Consider the following 15,701-nt stretch of genomic DNA (forward strand, 5'->3'; position numbering starts at 1 on the left):
ACCTGCAAAAAAAAAAAGAAAGAAAAGTTGCAAGCAGTCTTATCAGGTCAGGGGTGGGGAACTCCAGGCCTCAAGGGCCGGTGTAGATCTCACCCTGAGTCAACACACCTGAATCAAATGATTAGTTCATTACTAGGCCTCTGGAGAACTTCAAGACATGTTGAGCTGTGTTGGATCCAGGACACACCTAAAACCTGCAGGACACCAGCCTGTGTGGCCTGGAGTTCCCCCACCCCTGTATTAGGTGATATGAAAAGCAGAATGGCATTACTAAATCTATTTTAGTTTTAGCTCTGAAAAATGTCAGTCTCTTCTGCGAAATGTTTACCATGTTGTCTCTATCTGTCTCCTGTTGGATGCCATATTGCTGTCTACAATCCAACTAACAAGAGCTGCAAGTGTTCAAAAGAAATTCTAACATTTTGTGGTGCTGAGAGTGCAATTTGCAGATTGTTAGCTTACATTTTAAGGCATCCGTTAGTCATACATTACCTTGAAACACAATGTATTGTTACGGTTTAGTCGTGCCACTTTTTGTGCAAGAATAGCATGTTCTGTAGCTTCTTGTGGTGCTGTTAGTCAGAGAGCTGATTGGATGTGATTGAAGACACCTTAAGTGTCTCTACACAACACTAATCAATGAATAAAGAGCGGTAAGTGTTAGTGTGACTGCTTGTTAATGACAGTGGTTCTCTGCTACCCTCTGGTGGCCGGTATTTGTTGTGCAACAATAGAATGAGATCCCCACAACATCACAAATTTGGTTTAGTCACAGTGCTCTCTGCTGGCAGCACAAATTTAGTGCATCAAATTGAAAGATTGCATTGCGACATTTTCGGCAATATTTACCTGAGTAAGGTCATGAGTGCTGCTTTCTAATAAATGCTATCAAATTCAAGTTCTTAAAAGGTTTCTGGACTGATCCAAAACTTTGTGTTCAAGGCAAAGGTGCACACTTTTTACAAAAGAAGATTAGGTAATAAATGCATTTCATTATAGTGTACATCTGTTTTAATTTTTATGTATGGAGTCTTAGTACAGGGGCACTGTTGTTGTCCCGGGAGCTATGCTGCCCTAGATGAGAGCAAATCCCAGTAGCTCTATGAAGAATACACTATGGTACATGATTAACCTATACCCTGAAAAGGGTTACCGCAGCCACTCCCCTGAAGAGGCCCCTCACCTCATAGGAGAACACTTGTTGGCCAGGTCTTACCCTATTGGGCCAAGCCAGGTACAGCCATCCTGTGGTCCCACACCCACAGAAGATGCTGTAGGGGTTGGGTGCAACGTGACTCAGACAGCAACCAGTGGTCTGATGGTCCAGTCCTCATTTACTGAAATTAGGTCCTGGATCGTGGAATGTCACCTCTCTGGCATCTCGATACAGGGGGACGGCCTGTTTAAGGGCATGGCAAAGAAGTCCACACTTTGGCTAGGCCACTCCAAAAACCCTCATTTTACTTTCTTTTTTGACCCATTTTTTAACCAGTGGACTCACTGCTGTGTTTCACATTATTGTCCTGCAATAACATCCAACTGTACCTGAAATTCAGGACACAAATTGGTGGCTGGATGGTCTCCATAAGGTTTTTCTTTTAGCTAGTTGTCCAGGTCCTGGAGCAGCAAACCAACCACAGACCATCACACTACCACATCATGTTAGACTCTTGTATGATGGTGAAATTGTAGTTTTACACCAGATGATTTTTTTTTTTTTACTTTTTAACTTTCTATTTACTCGGGTTATCTTTGTCTAATGTTAAAATTTGGTTTTAACATTTAAGTTTGACAAAAGACTAAGAAATGAGACTGGTGAAAAATTTCACAGCACATTAGAAAATAAGGGAAAGTATAATAGGTTGATTTAGTGGATCTTTAGTTTAAAATCTTTTTTTACTTTAGTATTATGTTTTGTTTTTGTCTTTGAAGTCACTTAATATGCATGCACTGGACAGAAATGGCATTCCTGTAGAATGTCCATATAGTGAAAGCAGATACCAGAAGTTCAGATACAGGTCTGTTGACCACCAAATGTAAACAACAAGACTGAATAAAATCAAAGGCAGAGCCAGATTTGTGAATGTTTAATACAATAATACAGAAAACAGCTGTACAGTATACAGTGCACACTCTTACACTTTCTCTCACACAAACTCACACTCAAAATCTCATCCACACACAGAGTCAAAGAGCACACAATAACTATAGCACACATTGCATTAACAAACACAGTGCTCACAGAATCTAAAGAGCTTTGACTTTCGGCCATTTTGGCTCCGGCCTTTGACTCATTGTCCATTGCTATAGAAACTGGTGTTTCTCTTGTCACCATGTTGATTCTATGGCACTTTTCTTTATTCACAGCCAGGTGGAGCAACAGGGGCCCAGCACAGGAACAACAAGAGCTGCCTGAACTCTGGGCTCCTGTCGATTTAAAGGTAAATCTTATTTATTTACTCATGATCACACTTCCTTGGACTCAGTGTTCATTATCATTTTCCATCATCTCCACAATCTCTACAACGATGGAGAGTACAGTGTAATGCTATCCTATGGGTATATTGGCCCAGAATACGATAAGATGGCCCATGTTTTGTTTTTAAAAAAAAGGTCACATGTAAAGAAATTCACACCGATTTACTGCTGCTGCTCTGCTCTCTGTGCGTTCAAACTGCCACTGTGTTATGTTTGGATTTTTACTGCTATTAGCCATGGAAAAGGTAAAGCCAGCTGAATGGCAGTCATAGCTTTTTAGCTCCCGTATGTAACATTTTTCAAGTGAAACAGACTCTTCGGTCAGGGCTCAGATACAGATTTGGGATCAACCGTTTATTACAATCAGTTGTAACACAGAACTGACTCTGATTTGATCCTACAGATGAGCTCTGATGTCTTTTTTGGAGATTGCAAAGTACTTGGTTAGGCTTAGCAGCCAGAAAATCCCTCATTAAATCTTTGTTAATCTTTAGTTACCAAGCCTCTTGCCTTGGAGCTAATCCTTTCTATTAGCTTTCTTATGTACAGCTCCCCCCTTCACCTTCTACCTAACCAGTAAACATTTAAAAAGATACTAATTAAATAAGCAAATTCAATATCAGCCTCATGTCAAAAGTGGAAAAGAAATAATAAATTACATGCCGTTTCCATGTAGTGTATTAATAGCATATTGTTTAATGTTAAACTAGAATTTGTTGAAATGTATACTGTCAAATGTGAAAGCAAGAACATGTGATATTTTAGATTATTCGAGTGTTGAGCAGCAGCTCATGACAGCTGTCAAACCATATTCTGTGATCTGTGAGATCTGTGAACTGCAGCAGAGCAGCAACTAGGTCACCTGCAGGTAATGTTCACTACATTGTGCACGCAAACATTAGTTATGCATATAATACAAAGTTTAATTTAATTTGTATTACTTTGAGGAGGCATGTTAGACAGCAGCAGAAAAAGTCAGGGCGGGGTTAATGAATATTATATCATAATATTCATCACGTTGTAATTGAGATTTGATAAGAAAATGAATTGAGTGATTCGGTTTCAATAAAATGCTCTTGAATCAAATACATCACTGATGGTGTAAACAAGCTGTGAATAACATCCACACTCTGTCCTTCTACACAAGGGCTATATGGTTTTTTGCTTAGCTACATTTAACACTAAGCTAATTAAGCTTGTGGTACGATTTCTATAACCAAACTGAGCTTGACAAAACATAAATAACTGACATTTGAGATTACATTTTTATACTGTGCATTTAAAAAGCATCGTGACTGACAACACTTCCTGTCTCTGTCGCATGTTAGTATTTAGGACAAATACTACAGTGTAACCAGGACTGCAAATATTCACTATATCCAGGTCTGTAGATGCCTCCTTTTATGTTACGTTAAAAGACTGCATACAGGAGACCTCCATTTGGTATATATTGCTAACTTGTTAGCACTGTAAATTGACCAATGCAAGTAGGTCCATGGATTTTTCCTTTGCAAATAAACTGAAAAATTTCATAACTTGTACATCACTTTCTACAATGTAACATTTGTAATGTCTTCTGTACAAAGTGCTGGGATATTTTACACACCTGGTAGTCTACAGCTTCTCTAATAGCCATCAGCTATGCTATCAGAATGCTAATATGCTGTCAGTGATAGTGGTAATATACATAAGTTTTGTTTGTGTAATGCTTAAGGTTTATGGCATTTATGGTTTATCTTAGTTTCGCTCTCTAACATTTGCTAATTAGCACTAAGCACAACTTGCAGAGGGGTACTGGGCATCAACCACCTGGCACACATTTTGGAAAGTTTCTCGGCCGATGCTAGTGCAAGACCAAAAGTTAGAGGTTCCAGTTTGCTGAATAACTGCTAACATTTTTGCCCCAAAAGCGTTCGTAATGGCCAGGTATGGTTTAGCCCCAAAAAATAGCCTAAGTCGTGCATGCCAGAAGAAATAATTCTGTATGGTATTAATAATCTCAGCATAGTCAATTATGCCAATATGCAATTGGCCCCATTTAGCTTGCTACTTAGGCGGTACGATAAACAACTGCTGCAACATCATCCAACATGTTTTTGTTTGACATCATGGGTAGAAGTGTGAGATAAAAAGGAGTAGGAACAAAGAACAGAGCAGCAATCACTTTTCACGCTCATATTATAAGTTTAAAACATCACACCTGTTGTTGTGCTCAGCTGCATTAACAAAACCTCGACAACTGCTTCTTAACAGCTCAGTTAATTATTATTCCTAACAGACATTCAGTCTCCCAACTCCCTGAATAGGGTTTTTAAGCCGCTCCACACTCTTTGGTTTTGACCTGCCTGCCTCTGTTTTTATTTAAATGATGACATCTATTTCACAGACAGCATTCCTCTGAATCTCTAATAAAATCACAACACATTTTCACCACTGTTAATGGGCCATGAAGCTGCTAAGAAGCTGTTATCTAATGAATCTTTTCACTCTGAATGTGATATTTTCATGGTCAGTTGTAAAAAAAAATCCCCAAAAAAACAAAGGTCTAGTGGCCCTTTTCAGTCACTGAAGGACCACTTAGTCAGCTGCTGTGTTTAAACAGAGAGTGTGAACTCTGCACGGCAACGCCCTGTTGCCAGGGTCGTCTGCCACAGTCAAATACAGTGGTACGTTTGGCAGAGGGCAGTCAGGCGTTTTCAGGCACTTCATCTTCCTCTTTCTCCTCCTCTGGGGCCTCCCCTGTAAAGGTTACCACAGCTAAAGGTAAGTTTGAGGGTTAAATGTCAGGAAGTTGTTATGTTTGTTGTCAAGTTCATACCATTCAACATTTGGTCTGGTGACTTGTCATGAGATTCACCAGGAGGTGAGCAGTCAGAGTTCTGTGGCTGATCGGCAGCGGGTCCATCAGGAGTACGATGGCTGGTTGAGGCATGTGATTGGAGGTCCACACTTTCTTTTTCTTCTTGCGCCTTGCTGGCTAGCTCTGTTCACAATAGGCAAACACAGGAAAATACACAAATTTGCAACTGAAAAAAAAATTGTTCCATCAAATCTGGGGATCTTCTTCAAGCCTGGGCCCTTGATGGTTTGAGACTCTTAGCTGTTTCTAGAACTAGTGTTGGAGAAGTTTACACTCAGTTCAGTGTTTTTTGCATCTGATATTTGGTGGATATTTACATTAATGGCAAAGCTTGTGTGTAGATACATCACCACAACAACCTGACTGGCAAATGTTTCCAATATCAGAATCTATCTCAGAAGATGAGACACTTTCCCACTATATTACATTCCCAGTATATTAGATATGATATGTGGTGCTAAGCCAAAAATCACACCTAACTCAAATGTTGACTACCCAAAGGTAAACAGGTGGCACTTGCACAAAACTTTAGAAAAAGGTGGACAAATCTCAGTTCAACAATTTAACCTCTCACTGTATTGTGATCATGTCAACAAGGAAAAAATGACTTCGCAGTGGAAAAATATCGATTTTGTTGGGATATTTATCGGCAGCACCGTTATTAAATTTTTTTGTCTTACAAATTACAGCAGTCCACAGCTGAGTGTGTGAAACAAGCACAACAAGGCTAAAAGCACACAGATGGTAGCTTATATTAAAATAAGGGTACAATTTTCTCAAGAGCATGTTTTATAAAAATGCAGACAAACATTTTCTCCAAAGAGTGTGAGATTATTATATTATCTGCCACGTTAGACCCCTAATTAAAGATTGTGAAATCATTATGTAGTTTTAGTTTGCATTATTCTCCTGACTTAGAAGGTGATAACTATTACAGTTATTAAACTGATTTGTATTACATTAGACTGCTGATTTATTGTGAATGAATGATATTGTTTTATGATGCATTATACTGCTGAGGTATAAGAATTGTATGGAATAAAAGATTGTTGATTGAGCATTTATACACCGAGTATTGTCTTTCCTTCAGCCCAAAGATCAAAAGAATTGGGAGAATTGAACAATTGACATTTGTTACACTGAAAAACATCTCGTTTTTTGAGAAATCACTTATAGATTGTTGGAAGCTTTGTCTTATAATGTCCAAAAGCGCAAAACAAAATAATAACACTCCAAATAAAACAATTTTTTTCTAAATTTGGTTGTAGAAACTTTACCTCGAATGATTCTGAGTTTCTTGAATATTTGTTTGTGACTGTATGTGTACCGTGCACAGATAGTTCTTTCCATCTGTCCTTGTTGCTGGTAATGACACCAGAGAGGTGCAGCTTCAGTGCCAGCAGATCAATGGCTGTCAGGGAAAAGTCCATCTGTCCATCATCACTGTTCCCATGGCGAACACTACTGTGTCTCTGCACTGACTCCACGGTAACTGAACCGCTTCCTGTTAGACTGAAACAGAGAGAGAGGTGTAAAGCGATGAGAGGGACTGCCTTTTCCACCTTGGATGTATTAATGTATTAAGGAAAATTCCATATTGCATTGATTGAATAAAACCTGGTGAATGAGCAATACTTTTTTTCTACATGGCCAAAAACTTTATATTTCTATGAGAAAAACAATGTTACTTGATTTTGTGCAGTGATGACCTGCCCTCACACACCGATCAACATATGCTGTAGTCGAGGCATTTCCTGTGGACATTTAGCTGATTTAAGGTTGGGACTGTTACTGGTTCTTGTACCAACAAGTTATATTTTACCCTCTTTGCCCACTATGTGGTCCTGAAGAACACCAATTACTATTTGTGTCATGTATCTGTACATCGTGCTATGTACAGGTGTGCATCCATGTCCTGCATGCAACTCTCTCCATAGTTTCCTGTCAGTTCTCTGTACTAATAAAGATTGTATAATAAAGACAAAACAAAAAAAACCCCCAAATAAATCTTTTTTTTTTTTAAGAAAAGAATAAGTAGTTGTACAATTGAGTGATTAGACTGGGTTTCACAGTTTCTGGTCTAAGACCAGCCTATTTTCAATGATTTTTCATCCAAAATCATCAAGTATGAATAAAAATGACTTTATGCAGTGTTGTAAAAACAATTACAAGTTTGTACAACCAGCTTCTGCAGCAGTAACTTACAGTAATAATTATCTGTATCACTTTATCAGTTTCTCACATTGCTGTTAATGTATTTGAGTCCACTATACTTTATAACATTGCTTTAGTTGACTGAGGTTTGTGGGCATCTGTTTATGCACAGTGCCACCACAGATTTCAATCGGGCTGAGGTCTGGACTTCCAAAGACTTGTTCTGATGTGGATTAAGAGTTTCAGCTGTTATCAAGTCTGTTGCTTTTCTTTTGTTGTGGTTATTCACTGAGGAATCGTTCATGTTAAAAACCTTGTGTCTAATACACATGTTGAATAAGTCACTGAACTTACAGCAGTAATAGCAGCAGTACCTGGATCTCCTGTTTCCAGTCTCTCTGGCCTTCCTGTCCTCCTCTATTAGAGGACCAATCACTTTCTCTGTCGTGTCAATCAGTACACTGAAGGTTGGCTCCACAATGAAGTCTATGAAACCTGAATCCCAAGAGAAATGTTAGGATAATAGAAGAAGAGAGAGCAAAATATATAACAAGCGCATCTGTTACGTGTCTGCAGGCTGCATGTTGTCTTTCCCTCTCCTTTTGTTTGCCACTCCCTTAGGTACGCAGACTGCAGGCTGATGTCTTTTTGTTAGAAACACTAGGTAAGTAGGTTGATGCCACCCATGTAATTTTGAGCTTGTTTTGAGTTGAGGTTTAGGGTCTTTCCCCCCTGTTTTTGTTTTTCTAGGATAATAGCTCAGCTAAGTTTTGGTTTTGCCTTTTTGGTGGTTTTTTTGGCACAACCTAACTGTCCCTTTCTCCCCCACATTTGTTGTTTGAATTTGGGTTACTTATTTTGTGAGAGCGCTGCCATTAAACTTTTTTTATAACACCTGTACCAGGTTTCCAGAGTCGTTGTGTCATCCTCTCCTGCCCTCGAGGAGACGTAACAGCATCATTACTAATAATAACTTAATACTGGTTCTTTTTCTTATAATAAATCACTACCAGATAGTAAACATGAGAATAAAGTTTCAACAGCTGTTTGCAAATCCAGCACAAGTTTATGAAGTCCTTTCTCATTGTGACTCTTACCTATCTGAGACTGGGCAATCATCGTAGCTTTACGGTCACAGAGAGGAGAAAAGGGGAGCCCAAGTTCAACCTCTTTATCTCCCTGGAAACAATGTAGAAAGTGGGACAATATAACACTGTGTCTTCAAGTACTCAAGTTAACTTTATGGGATTTGCATTCAGTTTCTGCTTGAGCCTTAAACAATAAAACACAATGGAGACATCCTCCTCATGGAAATAAGCTAAAATATCTTCATCATTACAACATGGGCAATAGAGTCTTTCAGTGTTTCAGAGTGCTTCAGTGATAACACAAAAATGTATTCTTACCGATACAAGTTGACTGGAATTCGTTGGGTGGACTCAAAAAAGTTAAGTGTTGTATAACAAAACAAACAGCTCTGCAGCACCCAGGTCATCACCTGTAACTGTTACAGAGCTCATACAGTTTCTAGTAATAATGTCAATTATGTCGGCTATGACAACTGAAAAAGATTTTATTAATTCTAAATGGCTAATTAGGCTAACGTTGCCTTTATTTGTTAATGCAGCAACAATTAGCTAATTTTTCTTTACTGGTTGATTTATTTTTAACATGGCACCAAATTAATTTTGCAGTAGGCATTACAAATGGTAAATGGTAAATGGCCTGTATTTGTATAGCGCTTTTCTAGTCCCTAAGGACCCCAAAGCGCTTTACACAACCTGTCATCCACCCATTCACACACACATTCACACACTGGTGATGGCAAGCTACAATGTAGCCACAGCCACCCTGGGGCGCACTGACAGAGGCGAGGGAAAGAGAAGGGTATCAGAATTCTGTGTTATTATATGGAGAAATCCTGTTTTAAAGAACCTTCTAAATTGTTGCTAAGCCATGATGGGAAATGGCAGTCAAGGGTTTACTAAAACACTTTTACAAAGTATACAACCAGTGACAGTGCCTGTGTTACACTGATTTTTAGTGTTTTATTGATTTACAGAGGATGATTCCTTGGCTTGATTTGATAGTTGATTTTAAAGTCCACGAGCATCCTCACAAATGAGAACCCTCACTGACAGATGTTTGTACCTGTCTAAAAAATTCCTCCATCAGACTGTGGGTCCAGCGGTAGTGCAGTGGCCATGCTTTGGCTGGATGGCTGATGTCTGCAGCATGAAGCATCAGAGACAAAACCTTCACTTTGTCTATACTGGAAAGGAAAAGGAAACAAAATCATTTCATTAATATCCATCAATCAAAAAGAAGCTATATTACCTTGACTAAAAACTGAGCATCTACATTTTTGGACCTGTAGAAGATCAGCAAAAATGTCTTTTGAGAATGACTTGTGAAGGAAAGAAACTGCTCTGCTACAGCTTCCCATATGTTATGTGAACAGTGCTGTGCCTTTTTGTATTTTGATCATATTGTGCAGACTGTACAGTTCTGCCCGCTGCTGCAGCAACAAAAGCAGAACCAGTGTGTTGACAGGCTGATGACAGCGTCTTCCCCCAAAATCCATCCAAGCGTGAGCTGAGAATCACGACAGCTGCCAGCACCCCCTCCATACACACTCAGACACGCTTACACACAGAGACACACAGATACACATGGACACACCTCCGCAGGTCCAGCAGGACTGACAAACATAGAGGAGATACTGGACTCTGGTACTATTCCTGTGATAGCTCCTACAGGAACGCACAGGGCAATCTGGTCCAGCAGCCTGCAGGAGCTTATGTTGGGCCTTTTCACCACACTCCCACAGATGATCTGGTCGTCTCTGTCAGATAGACTAGCCTTGCACAGTCTGCCGGAAAATCTTTTATGAAACTGCAGAGGAATCTAATTTTACATGTTTGAGTGGGAAAAGTCATTTTTGTGTGAAGAATGAAAAGTATTTGTAGTTCAGAGTATCAGCGGGTTTAGAAATGGTAAATATTAGATTTTTAAGATGAAATTGAAGAAGTCTATTTACGTAAGAAAGACAGAAAGACATGTTTTCACTTAGAGAATTTTATTTACCTAAAAGGTTCTTAGAAGTCTTACAAAGTTCAGGGTTAAATTAGCCACAGGCTCAATATAAAACAATGTGGTGACCTGAGACAATGGAAAGCGAACGACAACTTCAAGAGACAACGGCCGAAACAACCATCAGTGTACAAGAAGTGGGCCTACTGGAGAAAAACCTTTTCTACACCTCTATAGTGAGCCACTAAAGTGACTACCAGTGAGAGTGAAAAATATTGTTGACTGACATACATCAGCCGGAGCATCTGCAGGCGACCAGCTGTCAGCTTCAAAGCAATGTGCAACAAGCCTTACTTAATCTTTCTAATCTCCAGCTCAGGGCATAAATCTGGTCACAAAAGGAAATCTGAGAAAAAGATGAGTTCTCTTATTCACTTTATCAGTCTACAGTCTCAGCTTGATAGTTTAGCAACATATTGAATACAACATGATGTTCATTTTGTAAATTATCAACTTCATCAGAGGGGAAAGGGGGATGAAGGAGAGTATGCCTTACTTCCCAGTGTGACTTCCCAGTGATTGACTGGTAATAGCTACTACACCATGTGTGCCCAGTATGTCTTGGTTACTATGCTCAGCTGGAGGTTTTAAGACAGGACCTCACTAACAAATGGGTGACATGATGGTGGCACCTGTTTGCTAACACAGGAACTAATTTCATGCCATCGACACAGCACCATCTTAAACATAATTAGCTGCTACATCTGTTGCAGTGTTAGCTTTCACAGCTGTAAGCCGACCGTTATCGTGCGCTTTCCTCCACCAAACCTAAGCCAACAAATAAGTGATATTTTTCACGGCACGATTTTATAACTAAAGGCTTTCAGGTTTATCGTTTCTTCCAATGACAGACTGCAGACATTCTAAAGTGATATGAGCCAACATTATCTGGAGTCACCAATATGTTGTACAAACTAACCAAAAACATTATCTATAATATCTTATCTGCTAGCAGGACCCTCTCCTGAATCAATTTTATTGGCAATCAAGGCCTCAATTTTGCATGTGGTAGAAATTAAGGATCTGCAAATATCCTGTTTAATAATACAATAAATTGACTTTTTCCAGTTTGCCAGTTACACAACATTTGTGGCCACAGCAGGACATGACGTTATTTTCATGTGGTGGAAATAAACTGATAGAATGAATCCGTTTCTTTTTACTTTTCCATCTGAACTGGAAAAGTTTGGTCACAATGATACATTTATGCAAAATAATATATTTATTTATTAAATAAAGCTGTGGAAAATATGAAAAGTACACAAAGGCATGGATACATTATGTTTTGTTAACAAAACATAATGTATCATTGGCTATCACTGATCTAATGATAGCCAGTTACAAAGGTCAAAGGTCACTAATAATGGCTAGAGTTCTGACCTGTGTGTCTGTGTTAGGGCATTCCTCATGGTCTTGATCTGCTGGAAATGACAGGACATGTCTGTTGACATCACCATCTCTATCACCAGAGACCTCAGCTCCCTATGAAAAATAAATAAACAAACACATCCAGTAATCACCCATCAGTTCTCATCAAAGAGCCCACACCTCTGAAAGTTTGTCAACTTGACATTGTCGAGACGCTGTGGGAACTCAACTTCTTTTGGGTTCAAAAAACAAGTCAAGTAAATAATTAAAGTTTAGGATTAGGCATTGATTTTTGGTTAGGGTTGGGTAAACGGCTAGGGAAAGCATTATGTCAATGAGATGTCCCCACAAGGATATGAGTACACACAGTGTGTGCGTGTGTGTGTGTGTGTGTGTGTGTGTGCGTGTGTGTGTGTTCACATATATCATGCCAGGTTGGGGCACTAACCAGACTTCACACTAACACATGAGGACTGTGTCATCATGTGATGAAAACTCTGTTTCTGAAAACAATACTAGCTGTATAGAAAACACTTTAACCAAGGAAACATATTTAAAATATTTTCAGTCACCTGATTTTTACAGAATCTGCTGGGAATTCTGTAAATGTCATCAGAACAGTAAGTATTTTAAAATAGCCCTTTCTTTGTCTCTTAGAGAAGGAGTTCTGTACATCAACACAAAGGACACAAGGTGGAGTTTTGTATGTAGTTGTGATGTCAAAGCTCAGGGTAAGGGCATTTAGGTGCATTGAGATGGAAGCACAAACATCAAGAATTGGCAGTAAGGGCAAACCTCCAGTCATCTTTGTTCAGGTTGACCAGGATATTCATGTCTTCTTCAGCCATCAGCCTGTAGGCAGCGCTGACATGATAGTTCTCCAGCACTGACCTGTCATTGTACAGAATGGCCACTTCCGACCTGACAGACAGACACAACATCCAATCAGATATCTTCTGCAGTTTGTATACAGAAGCCGCAACATCAGCAGGTTTCCTGTTGTTCCCCTACTTAAGATTCACCACACTTGCTGAAATTTTTGAAAAAAAAGAAGGGTGGGGGGACTCCAGATGAACCCCACTGTGTTATTCCTAGCGCCTCCTTAAACCTGTCACCATGCTTTTGAATCAAGCATCTGGAACTCTGTTGGATGAATTCACAACTCACCCAGTGAACTGGCAGATTCCCATTGTTTTATTATGTAAGATAAAGATGTTTTTCATGAGTCTTTAAACACAGGCCTAATTCATATGTTATGTACTACGTGACAAACTTTATATTGTTAACTTTATATTGTGTTTAGTGTTAAATGTCAAATATCAATTACCTTAAGTTAATTATCTTGAGAAAAACTGTCCCTGTCAAATCAGATCCCCTGATAACCTACATGAAGTGTTACCATCTACATTACCTGGTGTGGATGTGGAAGTTGTTGGTGGTTCCTGTGTGTTCAAAGTCGTGAATTGCTGCGGCAAAAACCATTGCAAGAATTTCCAACTCGCTCAGCCAGTGCTGCACACACACACACACACACATCATTAGTTAGCTTCTATAGACAACTGTCTTTGCAAGCCATGTGCAGGCAAGCACAGTTGCACAACAAGATTGTGACAAAATGATATCCACATAGGTGTTTTTGAAAATCTACTTCTGTCTTTGTGTGGGCTAATTTAAGGTTTGGACATCAGCAACGTTTTGGAAAATGAGGACATGCTGCGTGGTCCTAGGAAAGACTGTTTGAGGATTCAGCTTTTAAGAATCTGGTTTATTTTAACAGCAGTGTAAAGGGATGCCAGAGGTTCCCCACAAAAAGATGTGCACGTGTGTGTGTGTTACCATCAGTCCAGTGTGTAGCATCAGAAAGTGGGCAGTTTGAGTGACATCAGCGGCATGAATAAGGTTGTGGTAGGGGTTCCTGTGTTTGCTGTAACCGTTCTCAAGCGCTTCAACAAACTGCACCAGAGCCTGCACAGGAATCTGAACACAAAACTGTAAGTTAGCACAAAGACTAAATGTACTTTCCCCAGTATTAAGTTCGCCCACCACCAGATTTGAACAAAATTAAACTGCGAGTACCCTGAACCTGTTGATGAGGTCATAGCGGGTCAGAAGGTCGTAGACTAGGAACTTGAGGGCGTGCTCTCCTGTGGCCTCGTGGAAGGCAAAGACATCAAAGGACCACTGATCCACCTCCTGAGAAATGCATCAACAAATACCATCTCACATGTAAGGTATGATTACAGCAGGGGGGTGTGACATAAAGCTGGTGAGACCTTAGTGAAATGAAGATTTCTGCCAGTAGAGGGCACTGTCCTGATAATGTTTGCTCAAACAGGAAGGATCTAAAACTCAGATTAATTATCACATTTACTTACACAATTACATTTAAAGCCTCTCATTGGGTCGTGCTTTGCATCATGCAAGAAGCGTGGACTAGAATAATTCAATTTTTTTCTAAGTTTGTAGACAAAAGGAAGTGCAGAGGAGGAAACATATATCATTAATGTACTAAATCTACATTGTCCTTCACCACAGTGTCTTGCCTTTCTCCGCTTCCTTCATTTATTGTTTATCTCCTCTTTTCCTTCTCTGCTTCATTTTTTTGTCTATATTTCATTTTCATGCCTTCCTTCCTAATAACCTCTTACTATCCAAAGCACTTCTGTTTCCTGCTTTCAGTCACTGTTTTTGGTTTTTCCACCCTTCTTTTCTTTATCTTACTTTCTTTTTTCCCTGGTAAGCTATCCAGGCTGTACCTCGCCTTTTGTCCTTTGACAGCTAGGACATAGACTCCAACACCCTCCCCCAATCCTGACTTGGACAAGGGTTTAAAAAGGCTGGTTGGCTGGCTGGTTGGCTAGCTGGCGGGATGGATGGATGTTTTATTAGCTCCTTTTATTTCCGCCTTCCCTTTACAGCTTTACCTTTTTCTTGTGCTTACCCTCATACTCTTCCCAAATCCCACTTTTTCTTCTCTTCCAAATGTCCTCTCTTATCTCCTTTCATTGCTATATCTTTACTTCATTCCTTTCCTCCCAACCAGGTCCTCACTTCCTTCTCTGTCTCCTTTATCATTACCCCTCTCAGTCTCTCTCTAGCGTCTCCTTTCCTTTTTGCAATTCGTATTTCTTTCCTACTTCCTGTTCTTCCTCTTGTTTTCCTCTCACTTTCTTCCCCTTTTTGTCTATTTCTTATTTCCCATTCCCAAGTCCTCCCTGACTCATTCACTCATTCATTCCTCTTTTCTTTTCACATTGCCTCCTTTCCATTTCAACTACCTTACTTTTTTACCCTCCTTGTCATTCTCACGTTCCTCTTTTCATCATCCTGGATTGCTTTTCCCTGCGTTTCCTACCTTCTTACACACTTTCTTACCTCTTCCAGTCTTTTTGTCATTCTTTATTTTCTTTCATTTTTTGTTTTTCTCTCCCTTCATTTCCTTTTAAGGCTCTGAACTCAGAACTCTTACTGAAAAGGTTTTGTTTTTTTTCAATTGCTAATCAAACGCAGGTTTAATACAATAAAATGTCACCTGCTGCCAGTGGGAACGCAGCAGTAATTTTTACCTTCAGAGCTGTCAAAGCTGTGGGAGGATAGGTCAGACCAGCCATGTTGGACGTCCGTCTGTACATCCTGTTGTCACACACACAGATAAAAATATCACGCACTAATTTCACACATTGATACAGGCAGTGGCATGCATATAAACACTCCCCGCACAGACCCCCTCCAGCCACCCTCCTCCACA

The 15,701-nt window shown here is 39.7% G+C and overlaps 1 protein-coding gene across 1 annotated transcript in view; it reads right to left on the bottom strand.

The window, feature by feature from the left end:
* Positions 1-2,622: 2,622 nt before the first annotated feature.
* The window catches only part of LOC101469790 (phosphodiesterase 1A, calmodulin-dependent), a 43,797-nt gene continuing 30,718 nt past the window's right edge, over positions 2,623-15,701 (bottom strand). Inside the window, exons 5-16 of the mRNA XM_004566283.5 lie at positions 15,520-15,586; positions 14,030-14,146; positions 13,790-13,930; positions 13,365-13,465; positions 12,749-12,874; positions 11,966-12,067; positions 9,644-9,764; positions 8,590-8,671; positions 7,867-7,987; positions 6,666-6,850; positions 5,297-5,461; positions 2,623-5,217 (exon numbers count right to left, since the gene is read on the bottom strand). Coding sequence (XP_004566340.1) covers positions 5,165-5,217; positions 5,297-5,461; positions 6,666-6,850; positions 7,867-7,987; positions 8,590-8,671; positions 9,644-9,764; positions 11,966-12,067; positions 12,749-12,874; positions 13,365-13,465; positions 13,790-13,930; positions 14,030-14,146; positions 15,520-15,586 — 1,381 coding nt within the window. The 3' untranslated portion in view covers positions 2,623-5,164. The remainder of the gene's footprint in view (positions 5,218-5,296; positions 5,462-6,665; positions 6,851-7,866; positions 7,988-8,589; positions 8,672-9,643; positions 9,765-11,965; positions 12,068-12,748; positions 12,875-13,364; positions 13,466-13,789; positions 13,931-14,029; positions 14,147-15,519; positions 15,587-15,701) is intronic.

Source organism: Maylandia zebra, linkage group LG16, assembly GCF_041146795.1.
Source record: "Maylandia zebra isolate NMK-2024a linkage group LG16, Mzebra_GT3a, whole genome shotgun sequence".
NCBI classification, from domain to species: domain Eukaryota; kingdom Metazoa; phylum Chordata; class Actinopteri; order Cichliformes; family Cichlidae; genus Maylandia; species Maylandia zebra.